This window comes from Papio anubis, chromosome 17 (genome assembly GCF_008728515.1).
Source record: "Papio anubis isolate 15944 chromosome 17, Panubis1.0, whole genome shotgun sequence".
NCBI classification, from domain to species: Eukaryota; Metazoa; Chordata; class Mammalia; order Primates; family Cercopithecidae; genus Papio; species Papio anubis.
The window spans coordinates 55,796,916-55,812,224 of NC_044992.1; the positions used below are offsets into that span (position 1 = coordinate 55,796,916).

Genomic DNA, 15,309 nt, shown 5'->3' on the forward strand with positions numbered 1-15,309 from the left:
GGCATAGAATTTGAATAATTGGGTTAACTATTATAGTTAAGGTGGGAAATGGAAGGACGTGTGGCTGAAGAAGGAATGGGTTGGGTCCTGAAGGACCTTCTTAACTACATTCACATATTTGACTTATCATAAGGGTGATGGGAAACTTCTTAGGGAGGGTATGGCAGAATCAGGTGTCCATTTCAGAAAGATAACTCTGTGACATGAATATATGTTGAGAGGCTGTTACACTTAAGTAATGCAGGTAAGAGATTTTGGTGGTTTGAACTAGGGTGATGAAATGGGATGGGAGAGGAATGGACAGATTGGAGACTTCTTCAAGATTGGCTGTTGGGGAAAAGAAATGGAGAGAAAGAGCTCTCTGATCATTTGAAGGTATCTAACTTGGGGAACTGGAGAGGGACAGAGGAAATATAGAACTATGGGGGAAAATGATTTCAGTTTGGACCCAGAATTGGAGATTCCTGTGGGACACCCATGTCTGTGGAGCTCAGAGTAAAGACCTCCCTAAGCTAGAGAAACAGTTGAGATTCTGGAATCCTCAGCGCATATGGTAACTGCAGTGTGGGAATGTTTGAGATGGTTGGTTGAGACACAGACAATGCAAATGAAGCCACAAAGAAGGCAGTTGTAAGAAAGGTAGAAGGTAAATCAGAAGGTTATTTTCAGCTAAAGACTCAAGTTGGCCTGGCATGGTGGCTCACACCTGTAATCCCAGCACTTTGGGAGGCCGAGGTGGGCGGATCACGAGGTCAGGAGATCGAGACCATCCTGGCTAACACAGTGAAACCCCGTCTGTACTAAAAATACAAAAAGTTAGCTGGGCATGGTGGCAGGCACCTGTAGTCCCAGCTGCTCAGGAGGCTGAGGCAGGAGAATGGCGTGAACCTAGGAGGTGGAGCTTGCAGTGAGCCGAGATCACACCACTGCACTCCAGCCTGGGCGACAGAACGAGACTCCATCTCAAAAAACAACAACAACAACAACAACAAAAAAAACTCAGGTAGATGTACTGCAGTTCTCTATGTGTGAGGCACTATTTTTTTTTTTTTTTTTTTTTTTTTTTGAGACGCAGTCTGGCTCTGTCGCCCAGGCTGGTGAGGCACTATTCTAAGTGCTGGTGATAGAGCAGTAAGCAGGACAAAATTCCTACTCCTGCATACCTTATGCTTGTGGTAGTTGGAGTAGAGCAAACAAATAAATATATAATTGTAGCCACTGAGGAAAAAAAAAAAACAAGGAAAAAATGTACAAATACAGAATGATGGAAGGGAGGGGTCATTTTGGATGGGGTGATAAGAAAAGACTTAAAAGCAGACGTTTGATCAGAGACTTGAATGAACTGCAGAAATGAGAACATCTTGGAGAAGAGCATTCCAGGCAGAACAAATGGCAAGTGCAAAGGCCCTGGGGTGAAAAAGCTTGGTAGTTTCAAAGAATGGAAAGAAGGTCCGAGTGGCTAGAGGACAGTGACAGAGGGACAGGATGGAGGGGCCAGCTCCTATTGGGCCTGGCAGGTCATGACAAAGAATTGGGGTTTTATTCTGAGTGTAATGGGAGGGACGCCATTGGAGGGTTGACAGTGGGCAGGGGGTGGGGTAGCATGATGCGAATTACATTTTACAGGGATCACTCTGGTTGCTATTGGGGAATCATTGGTTGGGCTGCCATAGAGGAAACAATGGAGGCCAGATAGGAGTCTGGGGCAGTCATTCAGGAGAGTAGGTGGTGGCTTGGATAAGGGGGGTGGGATGAGAAGTGGTTGGATTCAGGTGTGTGTGTGTGTGTGTGTGTGTGTGTGTGTGTATGTATTTTTTTTTTTTGAGACAGGGTTTCACTCTTGCTCAGGCTGGAGTGCAGTGGCACAATCTCGGCTCACTGCAACCTCTGACTTCCAGGTTCAAGCAATTCTCCTGCCTCAGCCTCCAAGTAGCTAGGATTACAGGCCACCACACCTGGCTAATTTTTATATTTTTAATAGAGATGGGGTTTCACCATGTTGGCCAAGCTGGTTTTGAACTCCTGACCTCAGGTGATCTGCCTGCCCTGGCCTCCCAAAGGGCTGGGATTACAGGTGTAAGCCACTGCGTCCAACCTGATTGAGATACATTTTGAAGTGGGAGCTGAAAAGATTTGCTGTATGTTTAGATATATGGGTGTCAGGGAGAGAGAATAATCAAGGAAGACTCCTAGGTTTGGACAGAGGATCTCTGACTTACTATGGTTTGGCTTATGATTTTTTTTTTTTTTTTTTTTTGATATGGAGTTTTGCTTTTGTTGCCCGGGCTGGAGTGCAATGGCATGATCTTGGTTCACTGCAACCTCTGCTTCCCAGACTCAAGCAATTGTCCTGCCTCAGCCTCCCAAGTAGCTGGAATTACAGGCGTAAGCCACGACGCCCAGCTAATTTTGTATTTTTAGTAGAGATAGGGTTTTACCATGTTGGTCAGGCTGGTCTCGAACTCGTGACCTCAAGTGATTCACCCACCTTGGCCTCCCAAAGTGCTGGGATTACAGGCGTGAGCCACCGTGCCCGGCCAAAAAGTTTTTTTAAAAAAAGGCTCATAGGCCGGGCGCAGTGGCTTATGCCTGTAATCCCAGCACTTTGGGAGGCCGAGGCGGGTGGATCACGAGGTCAGGAGATCAAGACCATCCTGGCAAACACGGTGAAACCCTGTCTCTACTAAAAATACAAAAAATTAGCCGGGCGTGGTGGCGGGCGCCTGTAGTCCCAGCTCCTCGGGAGTTTGAGGCAGGAGAATGGCGTGAACCTGGGAGGCGGAGCTTGCAGTGAGCCAAGATCGCGCCACTGCACTCCAGCCTGGGCGACTGAGCGAGACTCTGTCTCAAAAAAAAAAAAAAAAAAAAGGGCTCTACTCTACCAGACAAAATCTATCTTATTCCTTAGTATTTAATTTCTCTCCTTAGGGAGAATTTAAATTTAAGTAATTTAAATTAAATTGTTTTCCTGGCAGGGGTGGATAACAAAAAAAGGTTGAGAAACACTGGCCTAGTGCAAGAACATGGCTTTTGGGAGTCACACAGGCTTGGTACGAATCCTGGCTCCACTACTTGGACACAGTGCTTAACCTCTCTGAGCTTCACTTTCATCGTTTCAATGCCCACAGTATTAGCATAATAACCTTAGACTTATTGGGAAAATTAAATGCAATGACGTGCCTGTTATATTGACAAATACTAATTTTCTTTCCCCTTTAACCCCGCTTTCAAGAATAGAGATTATTTTAGTTAAGGAACTCCAGTAAACTGGGTAGAGACCGAATCCAGTGGGAATATGGCAGGCTTAAGCTTGTTGGAATAAAAAGAAAACAGGACAAGAGGGCTGATTAAATATATGGAGATGAGTGTAAAGAAATAAGGGAGGCTGGTTGCAGCGGCTCACGCCTGTAATCCCAGCACTTTGGGAGGCCGAGGCTGGCGGATCACCTGAGGTCTGGAGTTTGAGACCAGCCTGGGCAACATGGTGAAACCCCGTCTCTACTAAAAATTCAAAAATTAGCCGGGCATGGTGGCGCACGCCTGTTAATCCCAGCTACTTAAGAGGCTGAGGCAGGAGAATGGCATGAACCCGGGAGGCGGAGCTTGCAGTGAGCCGAGATCGCGCCACTGCACTCCAGCCTGGGCGACAGAGCGAGACTCCGTCTCAAAAAATAAATAAAAATAAAAATAAGTTAAAAAGAAAAAGAAAAGAAATAGGGGAGAGCCCAAGGTAATTCTTAAGGGATTTGACACTCAAGGCAAAGCCACCACTCAAGTAGTGGACAGTGGACAATGACATCTGAGGAAGGTTATTTTGGAGCCTGACATACTACACTGGAACAGAGGCCAGAGAAAGGAGCCCACATTAATTGTGGTGGACTTGGAATCTGAAGATCTGGGTGTATTAAAGTGTTGAACAATAAAAAGGTTGCGGAAATTAACTATGGTCCCTTTAATTTTGAAACATCATGCAATCAGTACAATTGTTTTGGAACGATATTTGGTGGCACGGGAAAACAGAATAAAATGTAAGCATACTACAAAACAATACAAAGGCATTTTTGTCAAACGCCTATCTGGGTGGGAAATAGATTATCTCTGGGGTGGGAGCTTTCCTTTTTCATACTTTTCTGCATTTTTCAATTTTCCTACAAAAAGCTTGTATTGCTTTTATAAGAAAAAAGTTATTTTCTGAAAGAACCTCTGGCGGAACTCAGATTTCCAGGGACCCACATGCCAGCACTACCCCAGCCTTGGGTGTCTGAGGAACCTAGACTGGAGGGTGTGGCCCTGGAGGTGTGAGACTCAGGGAAAGCGGGGTTGGGCGCGGCCGCCCCTCCCCGGGGCAAGAGCAGCGTCGGGACCGGAGGACCAGCCGGGGGATGGGGCCGCAGAGGTGGCCGCGCGCCGGGAAGTGCTCAGGCCAGACCCTCCCCACTCGCTACGCGCCCCGTGCTGGGCACGGGGAGGAGCAGGACACCAGCCTCTGGAACCACCCAGATCGCTGGGGCCTCCAAGTACCCGGAGGGCGAAGGCCTGAGGGCCCCCTCCAGCCGCCTACTCCTCACCCCAGCCCCAAAATAGCCGGCGGGGAACTGCGCCAGCCCGCGCGCCCGCCGAGCGTTCGCTGACTGACGGGAGGTGGGAATATGGGCGGAGCCTCGCGCCGGAGCTGTGATTGGAGCAACCAAGACCTCCCAGTCTCTCCCAAGAAGGGGAGACAGCGCCAGAGAGGGATGCGCAGAGGCGGGGGCTTAGAGACCTCTACGTGATTGGCTAGCAGCGCAAGGAGCCGGGCGCTGTCCCGATGATTGGCAGGCGCTGGACAGCCCTCGGAAACCGCCTTGGCTTCGCCCATTGGCATCCTGTGAGAGTAGGCGGGATTGGTTCATCGTGTGGTGCTGATGATTAGCTGGCCGCTGAGAGTTAGGGTGTTGGGAGAGAGTTGGGGGAGACGGCGGGGGCAGCCGACTTCCTTCTTGTTATTGGCTGATGAGGTGGGTAGGGGTGGTGCGACGGCCCAGCGGCTGCCTGGGATTGGTGAGCGCCGGCGTGAGTGACAGACAGTGGGGCGAGCTGCGCGACCAGCGGTTTGTTTTTCGGAGCGTTCCTGAGGTGGAGAACGGTGGCCGGACGGAGCGACTGCGGGTCTAAGGGACTGGCGGGCGGGCGGGCCGAGCGGCGCCGCCGAGGCCGGGCTGGGCCGAGCCCAGGAGCGCCCGGGATGTAGCGGGCCACCCTGCCGATGCCACAGCGCCCGGCCGCGGGCGGAGCCGGAGCCGGAGCCTGGGGAGGCGGCGGGGGCCCAGAGCGCAGCCCGCGCCCCCCGCGCGGAGCCAGGCCCGCTGCCGTCCCCGCCGCCCGGGCCCCCGGCATGCAGCCCCGGCTGCGGAGGTGACACTCACGGACGCGAGCCGCCGCCGCCGCCATCGCCACCATGGGTAAGTGTCGCCACCGCCCCGGCCTGTGCCCGCGCTGCTTCGCGACGCCCCGCCCCGGGCTGAGGGAGGAGGACCCTGGGCCGCCGCCTGACAGGCATGGACAGTCTGCCCGGCCCGGGGCTGCGGACCGCCGGCAGCCCGCCTGCCCGCCCGCCGGGCTCGCACGCCGCGGCCCGGGCGGGGGTTCTGGGTCCGCGGGGCGGTTCGGCCGGCAGAGCCCTCTCGGCAGCCCTCCTTCCGGGCGGCGCGACGGGCGCATCCCGGGGAAGCGGCAGTGGGACCGAGGGCCCGTGCTCCGCGGGGCAGCCTGGCTCGAATGAGCCGGACCGCGAGCCCGAGGGCGGGGGAGCGAGAGCGCAGTGTGGGGCCCGGGCTGGAGGCTGCCGCAGGCCCAGCTGCTGTTGTGTCTTTTCCTTGATTTGCTTTTTTTTCCTGCCTGTGTCATTTCCTTCCCTTTGCTCACACAGGCCGGCCTGTGAGAGTTCCCGGGGCTTGCTCTCCAGCCCTGTGCGCGCCCCAGCGCAGGGGGGAGGGCGTGCGGGGCTTGGCTGGGAGGCGATTAAACTGGAATCTGTGATCAAGCGCGCGGTTGACAAATGCGTGCTGCACACAGATTGCTGGGGGTCAGGAATTGGTCGGACGCTGCCAGTTAGAATTCACATCCTACTTTTTGAAAAATCCTGTTGCAGGGTTTTACATCCATTATTTTTTTCTTGCGGTATCCCTGAAATTATGTAACTTTTCAAAGAAACATTTGCTACACAAAAGAATTTCTCTGAAATAATTTCCTTTTTGTCAGTATTTGCAGTTTCTACTGTGAAGATGTAATCTAAGGAAAGCTTTTAATGTCTTCCGCACTTAGCATTTGAGTTGAATTATATTCCATATCCTTTTTGGTAATTTAGTAAATGACTACTGGACTAGACTAAGAAATAACATTTTAAACGTTCTTTACTTCTCCTGTGCAGACAGGTGTTGTGATACTGTTGTCACAAGTTTTGCAAAATATTTGGTATTGCCCTAAATAATATTAAAAGGGTAAACTTCAGTGAGAGGATCGTTTGCAAAGCCTTCCGTTGCTTCTGTGATGTGCCCTGTGTGAAGAGGGAGCCTTAATGTTTGCCTTGCCCTATGGCAAGGTCAAGTCCTTTTTGTAGGAGGTTAACTGTATGCCATGTCAAAATCGCCAGATATTGTTTTGTGACCCATCTCTACACCCTGGCTTTGAATGAATTGCCTCGCTCTAGTTCATGCTATCCCTCATACAGTATGAGAAGGGTTTGTTCATTTGCTGGGCTTACTTTTTCCTTCCCATGCTTTCCTTCAGAAGTGCGTGCTCTTCTAGGGGAAGGTCTGTTGTGAGAGTGGACATAAAAGGAACCCAGTGAGGCCTGCTATTTAAATATATAATTGAAGAAATATTTATTGAATTTTTTTATAGATGAGACACACAATTCTTGTCTACCCCAGGATTCAAACATTTATCTTGTATTATGGATTTTGAATAAATCTTCCATTTGATTTATAAGCCTATATTGTGACTTTCTCACAAGTCTTTTTTCTTGTCCTGGGGCAGCTGTTAGTCCCAAAGGAGAGTGTGAAATACTTAAGGGTGTGTAGACCATCCACTTCCTACTTTCTTGACTGCTACACCAGTTAGAGTGCCCACATGTGTTGACTACATCTCATTATCTAACATGAAAATAGGTATGAACCTGTTTTCACATTTCAAGACATTTTCAAAAAGTTTATAAGTGTGTGAGTACCTGGAGACCAGTGATGGGGAGGAAAAAAACTATATAGGCTGGGTCTAGAGCCTGAAAGAAAGAAGGGCCAGGACCTCAGGATCTTCTCATTTGTCTCCACGTCAATTGTCCTCCTGTCAGTTTTACATGAAGACACATGTGAAAGGAACATGCAAGAGGAATTAACTTGCCTGGTGGCTGCAGTATATTAGCCAAGTTAGTTTAAGAACCACTGCCCTAGCTTTCTTCACTTTCCCCATACAGTTCTCTCCATCTTTTTTGTGAGGGGAGAGTAGATGACCTTGATACACTGTTAGAGCTAATATTGAATTCTTCTTGACACCTGGCTCTTCAATTTGCTTTCTATAGAGCTCAATGAGGATATATATACACAGATACATTCACACACAGTCTTTCTCTTAAATACTAGGTTCCATTTTGGTGATGAAAATTCGAATTCCCAGTTTAGTTAGTTTGCTTTTGGTTGCTGTAGTTCTACATAAACTCAAAGGATTTATAAGAGAGAAACACAGACTTCTTAGTATTTTAGTTATTCTTGTTAAACTTCAGCCTCATGAAGAAAGGACTAAAACTTGAGTCTGCCCTGCAGGTTCTTTGGTTAAGTAAGAGTCATATTTTCCTGAGCTGTTCTAAGCCCAAGACTGAAGCCTGTTTGACAACTTGGGTTAATAAAAACAGGTCAGATTTTATATTGTCTGTTAGCCCCAGTAAATTTCTAGTGGAAATTATTTATCTCTGTAAATAATAGGAAATTTTTTTTTTGGCTTTGATACTATGTGGCTATAAAAAATTGGGATTGACTGGTTGTTTTTTCTTGGTCACTCCAGAATTCATTTCCAGATTTAGTAATTATAGTGGCAAATACTGTTCATAATACCTGAGATTGTTTATGTGGTCTTTTTATAAATGCAGTCTGAAACTTAGTGGGATGTATCACTGAAAAATGTGTAACAACTTGGAAGTGTTACAGGAAATTATAGTGAATGGAGTACAGGATTACAGATAGTCTGGTTCTGGTTTGAAGTCGGAATTACTGTGACTTACAGACACCTTGTCTAGGGTAACAAGGCTGTTGGGAGCTCCCTGTTAGAATAGTCTCAATTCAGTTTGGCTAGAATCTGACCACCTATGTAGACTCTGAAGAGTTAGCAGCTGTTTTGATTGAAATTTGAATCACAGTTTAATAAATCAACATGGCTAGATTTCTGATATTTTAAAAAATGACAATTGGATTTTAAAACTGAATTTTAGGTTGGTCATGGTGGCTTACACCTATAATCCCAGCACTTTGGGAAGCTGAGGGTGGTGGATCGCTTGAGCCCAGGAGTTCCAGACCAGCCTGGACAACATGGTGAAACCCTGTCTCTACTAAAAATACACAAACTTAACTGGGAGTAGTGGCAAGCTCCTATAGTCCCAGCTACCCAGGAGACCGAGGTGGGAGAATCATCTGAGCCTGAGAGGTTGAGGCTGCAGTGAACCATGATCATGTCACTGCACTCCAGCCCAGGCAACAAGAGTGAGAGACCCTGTCTCTAAAACAAAAAACAAACAAAAAATAGCTGAATTTTAGGCATCTGTAAAAAGTAAATATCTGTCCAACTGAGCATTACTTAGGGGAATACACAGAGATAAGATGAGGTTTTTCTGGTTCTATGGAAGCTATTAATTTATTCTTTGCCCATTTGTCGAATGCCTCCTATGTGCCAGACATAGTATTAAGCCCTGTACCTGTGTTATCCTGTCCTCAAGAAGTTACAGTTAGGTAAGGTGAAGCAGAAACATGTAAACAAATAAGTGCAAAATCGTGTAAAGAGACACAGGAGAGAGATCAATGCTGTCGTTTTGGTGTTGACATATATAATTCTATAGTCTCCAGTCTTTTGCGTTAATTTCATTAAACATTAAAATGTAGTGGTGATATATATTGATTCTTATGAGGAAGAAATGGCTTACTTTGTAATATGTGTTTTAAGAATTTGAACCATCAATTAGTATTGAATGCCTATTATATCTAAGAACAGAAAAACGCCAGCATTTGACTTTGAGATTTAGCAAAGGTTCAATCATTTCTTGAAGGAGAAAAGTTTCTTGTGAATTGAGGGTCGGGCCTTATTGCATATACTCATTGTAAAATGATGTTTGCCTGGGCATGGACAGGGCGGAGGCAGTGGAAGTATGTGGAATGTCATGAAGAGAAAGTAAAATCTGACTCAGGGACACTGAAGCACGGGCTCTCCTGAGTGAGCAGCGCGATCAGACGATCTGGTGGAACTGGGTAGAACATTGTCAAGATGAAGAAATAACATCAGTTAAATGAAAACAAAGTTTAAAACATTATTTTGGGAATCGTATACATGGAAAAGAGAGAGAGTATGTGGCATAGTAAACAGACATCATACGGGATAACAGTGTGTATTAGAGAATGTGGTGCTTCTGGCAACTTTTCTGAGTTGTTAGCCAAGGGAACTCACAAATGGAAAGTGCTTTAAGACCCTGCTTTGAGATACAAGTAATAGCTCAGTCTGGAAGAGTGGCTTCCTGCTGGAGCTAAAGAGAGGAGTATGTTGCCTGGCAGCCTCCATACCACAGGTCGGGGTACCAGGAGAAGAAAAACTACATGCCACTGGGTAATTATGAATACTGGCTACTTAAAACTGCGTAAGAGCTTCCACTTTTTAAGCCTGAACTCTAATCTTTATTTCATAGATCCTTTTCTATTTCCATGAACACTTCCCCTCTTCCTAGATTCTTAACCTCTTAATCTTTAAAATTAACCTCTTTCTCCTTGTGCTTCTTCCTGGTAGCTTCTAAGTGTGTCAGACCACTCCCACTCTCAGGAAATCTTTGTTCAAAGTTATAAGCACACTATTACCCTACCTCAACTTTTTCACATGTAAAGTTCACAAGTACATTTTTTTTTTTTTTTTTTTGAGATGAAGTTTTGCCCTGTTGCCCAGGCTTGAGTGCAGTGGCATGATCTCAGTTCACTGCAACCCCCGCCTCCTGGGTTCAAGCTATTCTCCTACCTCAGCCTCCCGAGTAGCAGAGATTACAGGCGCCCGCCACCACGCCTGGCTAATTTTGTATTTTTAATAGAGACAGCGTTTCACCATGTTGACCAGGCTAGTCTGAAACTCCTGACTGCAGGTGATCCACCCGCCTCAGCCTCCCAAAGTGCTGGGATTACAGGCGTGAGCCATTGTGCCCAGCCATGACTAATTTTTTGTATTTTTTGTAGAGATGGGGTTTTGCCATGTTGCCTAAGCTGGTCTCAAACTCCTGGGATGAAGTGATACTCCTGTCTTGGCCTCCTAGAATGTTGGACTTATAGGTGTGAGCCAATGCGCCTGGCCTGTCACTCTCATTTTCTTCAATCTTTTTTTTTTTTTTTGAGACGGAATCTCACTCCATCGCCCAGGCTGGAATGTGTTGACGTAGTCTTGGCTCACTGCAACCTCCGCCTCCCAGGTTCAAGCGATTCTCATGCCTTAGCCTCCACAGTAGCTGGGATTACTGGCGTGTACCACCGTGCCCAGCTAATTTTTGTATTTTTAGCAGAGATGGTGTTTCAGCATGTTGGCCAGGCTGGTCTTGAACTCCAGACCTCAGGCGATCTGCCTGCCTTGGCCACCCAAAGTGCTGGGATTACAGGCATGAGCCACCTTGGCCGGCCTATTTTCTTCAGTCCTCTTAAAGCCTTCCTTTCCAGCTTCCCCTCTTCTCATTCTATTTGATTAGTATTAGTCACTGAGGATCAGTCTCTGACCCTCTTTTCTTCCCCTCTATCCCTTAATTGCTTATTCTTCATGTCCTTTCTCTCAGTTCATTTCATGAACTCTCTGACATAGCTAGAACAGCTTGCTTTTCTTTTTTTTTTTTTTTCAAGATGGAGTCTCACTCTCGTCGCCCAGGCTGGAGTGCAGTTGCTCAATCTCAGCTCACTGCAACCTCTGCCTCCTGGGTTCAAGCGATTCTCCTGCCTCAGTCTCCTGAATAGCTGGGATTACAGGTGTCCACCACCACACTCGGCTAATTTTTGTATTTTTAGTAGAGAGGAGGTTTTACCACGTTGGCCAGGCTGGTCTTGAACTCTTGACCTCAGGTGCTCTGCCTGACTTGGCCTCCCAAAGTGCTGAGATTACAGGTGTGAGCCACCATGCCCGGCCAGCTTGCTTTTCTTAAAGAATCTTTAGTCTGTTAACAGCTATATAAAATCATCCATATAACCTCTTGCTACTCATATTTAAAAATATATATTTTTATACATTCGTGTTTATGTACTCTGGTTTATATATTGTGTAATTCTATGTTTTTTTTTTTGAGCTAGAGTTTCGCTCTTGTTGCTCCAGGCTGGAGTGCAATGGCCCAATCTTGGTTCACTGCAACCTCTGCCTCCCAGCTTGAAGCGGTTCTACTGCCTCAGCCTGCCATGTAGCTGGGATTACAGGCATGTGCCACCATACCCAGCTAATTTTGTGTTTTTGATAGAGACAGAGTTTCTCCATGTTGGTCAGGCTGGTCTCGAACCCCCAACCTCAGGTGATCCGCCTGCCTCGACCTCCCAAAGTGCTGGGATTACGGGCGTGAGCCACTGGACCTTGCCAATTCTTTTTTTGATACAACTTTGTATTTGTGTGTTGTTTATCTTTTTATCCCTAGAGTTTGAACACCTTGAAATATCTTTTAAAACTTCCTAATGTATAATACAAGATAAGTATTCAGTAAATGGTGGTTAATGATTTATAAAAGTTCAGTAATAAAATTAAGTATTAGGGTAGATTAAATGGCCTCCAGTCTTTTTCCATTGACCTTTTCTCATTGATGATAATAATAGCCAGCTTTTTTTTTTTTTTTTTTTTTTTTTAAGCATTACCAAGTGTTAGGTACTATAAGAAATAATTCATAGGTTTTCTTTTGCTTTTAACTCTCACAGCAGCTTTGTGAAAGCTTTATCTCCCAGATGAGGAAATTGAGGTTTGGAGAGAATAAATGATTTGCTCAGGTCCTCCTTACCAAATTTTTCTGACTCTGAAGTTCATATTCCTAACTGCTTCAGTCTAAGAAAGTTGTTATTTGTTGTTTTTTTTTGAGATGGAGTCTCACTCTGTCACCATGGTGGAGTGCAGTGGTGCCATCTCAGCTCACACCAACCTCCGCCTCCCGTGTTCAGGCAATTCTCGTGCCTCAGCCTCCCAAGTAGCTGGGATTACAGGCGCACGCCACCACACCCAGCTAATTTTTTTTTTGTATTTTTAGTAGAGACAGGGTTTCACCATTATGGCCAGGCTGGTTTCAAACTCCTGACCTCAAGTGATCCGCCTATCTCGGCCTCCCAAAGTGCTAGAATTACAGGCTTAAGCCACTGCGCCCAGCCTGTTATTTGTTTTTAAAAGTTGTGTGTTTTTAAGGAATGCCGCATTGAAGGAGTGCTGATAATTCCGTTAGTCTCAGTCCATACCACAGAGATAACTGGCTTGTGGCAGCCAAGTGTGCATAGTGATGTTGCTTTTTAGAAGGAAAAAAAACAAAAACAAAAACAAAACCTCAATCCAGGAAGAAATGCCTAAAAGAGCCACTTGATTTACTTCCTGTCTTTATCCATGTCCTCTGAAGTACCAGTTGAAGAACCTGTCTACTTCTAGGAATGCATTTGACTTTGACACAAAATTAGATTCTATAACCCTCATTCACTTGTGTCAGTTGTCCCAGTTTTCAGATGACCGTGCCAAACTGTGCCTCTACTGTGTTCTCAGCTTTGGAACTACCAAACAAGTTTATTCATTAAGTAATGCCAGGAATTGGTTAGCTTCCTGGAAACAGAATTTGTCAACCTGATAAACCAGCTCTTATAATAACATCATCTTATACAGAATTAGAAATTATTTCTCCAGTCCTACTTGTGGATCTGACTTGAAAAGTGGTGTGTGTATGTGTGTGCCTGTATGTGTATTCACATCCGTCTTTGTTCAGTATCTGAGTTGAAAGAACTGAAAATTCTCAATTCTTAGGGTGGTTAATGTTGTTACTGATAACTCTGTGCATTCCGCTTTTAGGAGTATTGTTGGATGCTCCTCAGAAAACGCTTAAACCTAGTCATAATCCTGCTTACATTGATCCCAATTTATTATTACAGTTGGTCCAATTTTTTACATATTTAATAATATATAAGCCATTTAATATATAAACCTATACATATTATTATATAAACCAATCTTCCTAGCTTAGATGTTATGCTCTAGTTTTTAAGGTTTGGTTGTGAGGATAAAAATCAAAACAAAAAACCAAGTTCCCTTTTTTGAGATACGGTCTCACTGTTGCCCAGGCTGGAGTACAGTGGCATGATCATGGCTCACTGCAGCCTCAACCTCCTGGGCTCAAGTGATCCTTCCACCTACGCCTCTCAAGTAGCTGAGCCTACAGCGTGCACCACCATGCCCAGCTAATTTTTTGTATTTTTGTAGAACGGAGTTTTGCCATGTTGCCCCAGTCTGGTCTCCAACTCGTGGGCTCAAGCAATCTGCCTGCCTCGGCCTCCCAAAGTGCTGAGATTACAGGCATGAGCCACCCTGTCCAGCCAAGTTCCCTTCTTTAAGGAAGCTATAGAGAAATTGTAGAAGGTATAAAATAATTGATGGGATTTATATGTGTTAATTTTGACAGATGTCTTTTTGTAGATACCCACTTTCTCCTCATTCATTATCCGCTTTACTGCATGCTTTCGATATTACAACTATGTCACTCTCATATATACTTTTGTATATGTTTTGAAGTGGAATCATATGGGAAGTTAGGCTCCTGGTATTTTCCTGCAAGTTTTAAATCTAATTTTACTGTCCTGAACAAGCAAAAGCCTCTTTATAGGCAACTTTGTCCTTTTCTGCACCTCGTCAGAGGGCATATAGGGCACTAGAGCAGATTTGGTCTAGGAAGAGGGGAGAGGCAAATAAGGGGAAGGGCCAGGCACGGTGGCTTATGACTGTAATCCCAGCATTTTGGGAGGCTAAGGAGGGAGGATCGCTTGAGCTCAGGTGTTTGAAATCAGCCTGGGCAACATGGTGAAACCTTCTCTCAATAAAAAATACAAAAATTAGCAGGGCATAGTGGTGTGCACCTGTAGTCCCAGCTACTCTGGAGGCTGAGGTGGAGGATTGTTTGAGCCTGGGGGGTGGAGGAGGCTGTAGTGAGCTGTGATTGTACCACTATACTCTAGCCTGGGCAACAGAGCAAAACCCTGTCTCAGTCAGTCAGTCACTCAATCAGTAGTGGAAGAAGAGACTGGAGCAGTTTTACTCACTACATTTCACGCTGTTCATCTCTTTCCACAGGGTATTAGAATATTTCCAAGGGGCAGTGATAAAGGGCAGAAGATGAGCACTCTCTTTGGGTGGAATATTTTGTATTTGCTTCTTTTAAGGTGTGCCCCAAGTCCCCAGATGAGTCAGTTTTCACCAAAGCAAGTGTAACGACTCATCCCTCATGTTCCCTTCCCGATCAACAGATTTATTCATTTTCAATCTCCAAATGCTATTTCAATGGGCAAATATATCTTAAAGGACCTGGGAAAAATTTGTACAACATAGACTTGGGCTGGTTTGTGTTCTGGGTTTTGGCCATTTGTTTTTAATGTATGAGAACTCTAGTACTCCATGCTATTTCAAGAAAAGGGGATTAAAAGTAATGGCAGTAAGGTGGAGACAATGCATTGCTTGGTCAGCTTAGGGAGGAAAAACAATAGAACTACCCTTTGACTTCCCTATGGGAAGTAGAAGGCCTATAAACTTGTAAAGAGTTGGTGGGGGTTGATGATGGTGGTGGCATTCAGATGCTAGGCTTGTAAAACAACTTCTGTTCAAAACAGTTACCTGAGGCCCTTATTTGGTACCTTTTAAAATGTACTCTCCTCCTTATGATGCTTTAAGAATAAGTCTGGGACTGACACTGTGCCATAATCCGCTCTCTGGATTTATCTTTTCATTCAATACCATATTACATTGTACTGTGTTGTTCTTCACTTCAACTTTTCATCTATTTTTCCTGGTTAAGTTTCTCTGGCACTGGACAAACTGCTCTGTTTGAGCATGTCCCTTCCCTGCAATTAA

General features: G+C 45.7%; 1 protein-coding gene across 7 annotated transcripts in view; it reads left to right on the forward strand.

Moving 5' to 3' along the window:
- Positions 1–4,924: 4,924 nt before the first annotated feature.
- MAP3K3 (mitogen-activated protein kinase kinase kinase 3) overlaps positions 4,925–15,309 on the forward strand; it is a 76,289-nt gene continuing 65,904 nt past the window's right edge. For 4 of the 7 annotated variants that reach the window (XM_017950854.3, XM_017950856.3, XM_017950858.3 and 1 more), the window contains exon 1: positions 5,095–5,441. In XM_017950854.3, coding sequence (XP_017806343.1) covers positions 5,438–5,441 — 4 coding nt within the window. In that variant the 5' untranslated portion in view covers positions 5,095–5,437. Of the gene's footprint in view, positions 5,442–15,309 lie in introns of all 7 variants that reach the window. The other 3 variants (XM_017950853.3, XM_017950855.3, XM_017950857.3) reach the window with 1 other exon arrangement.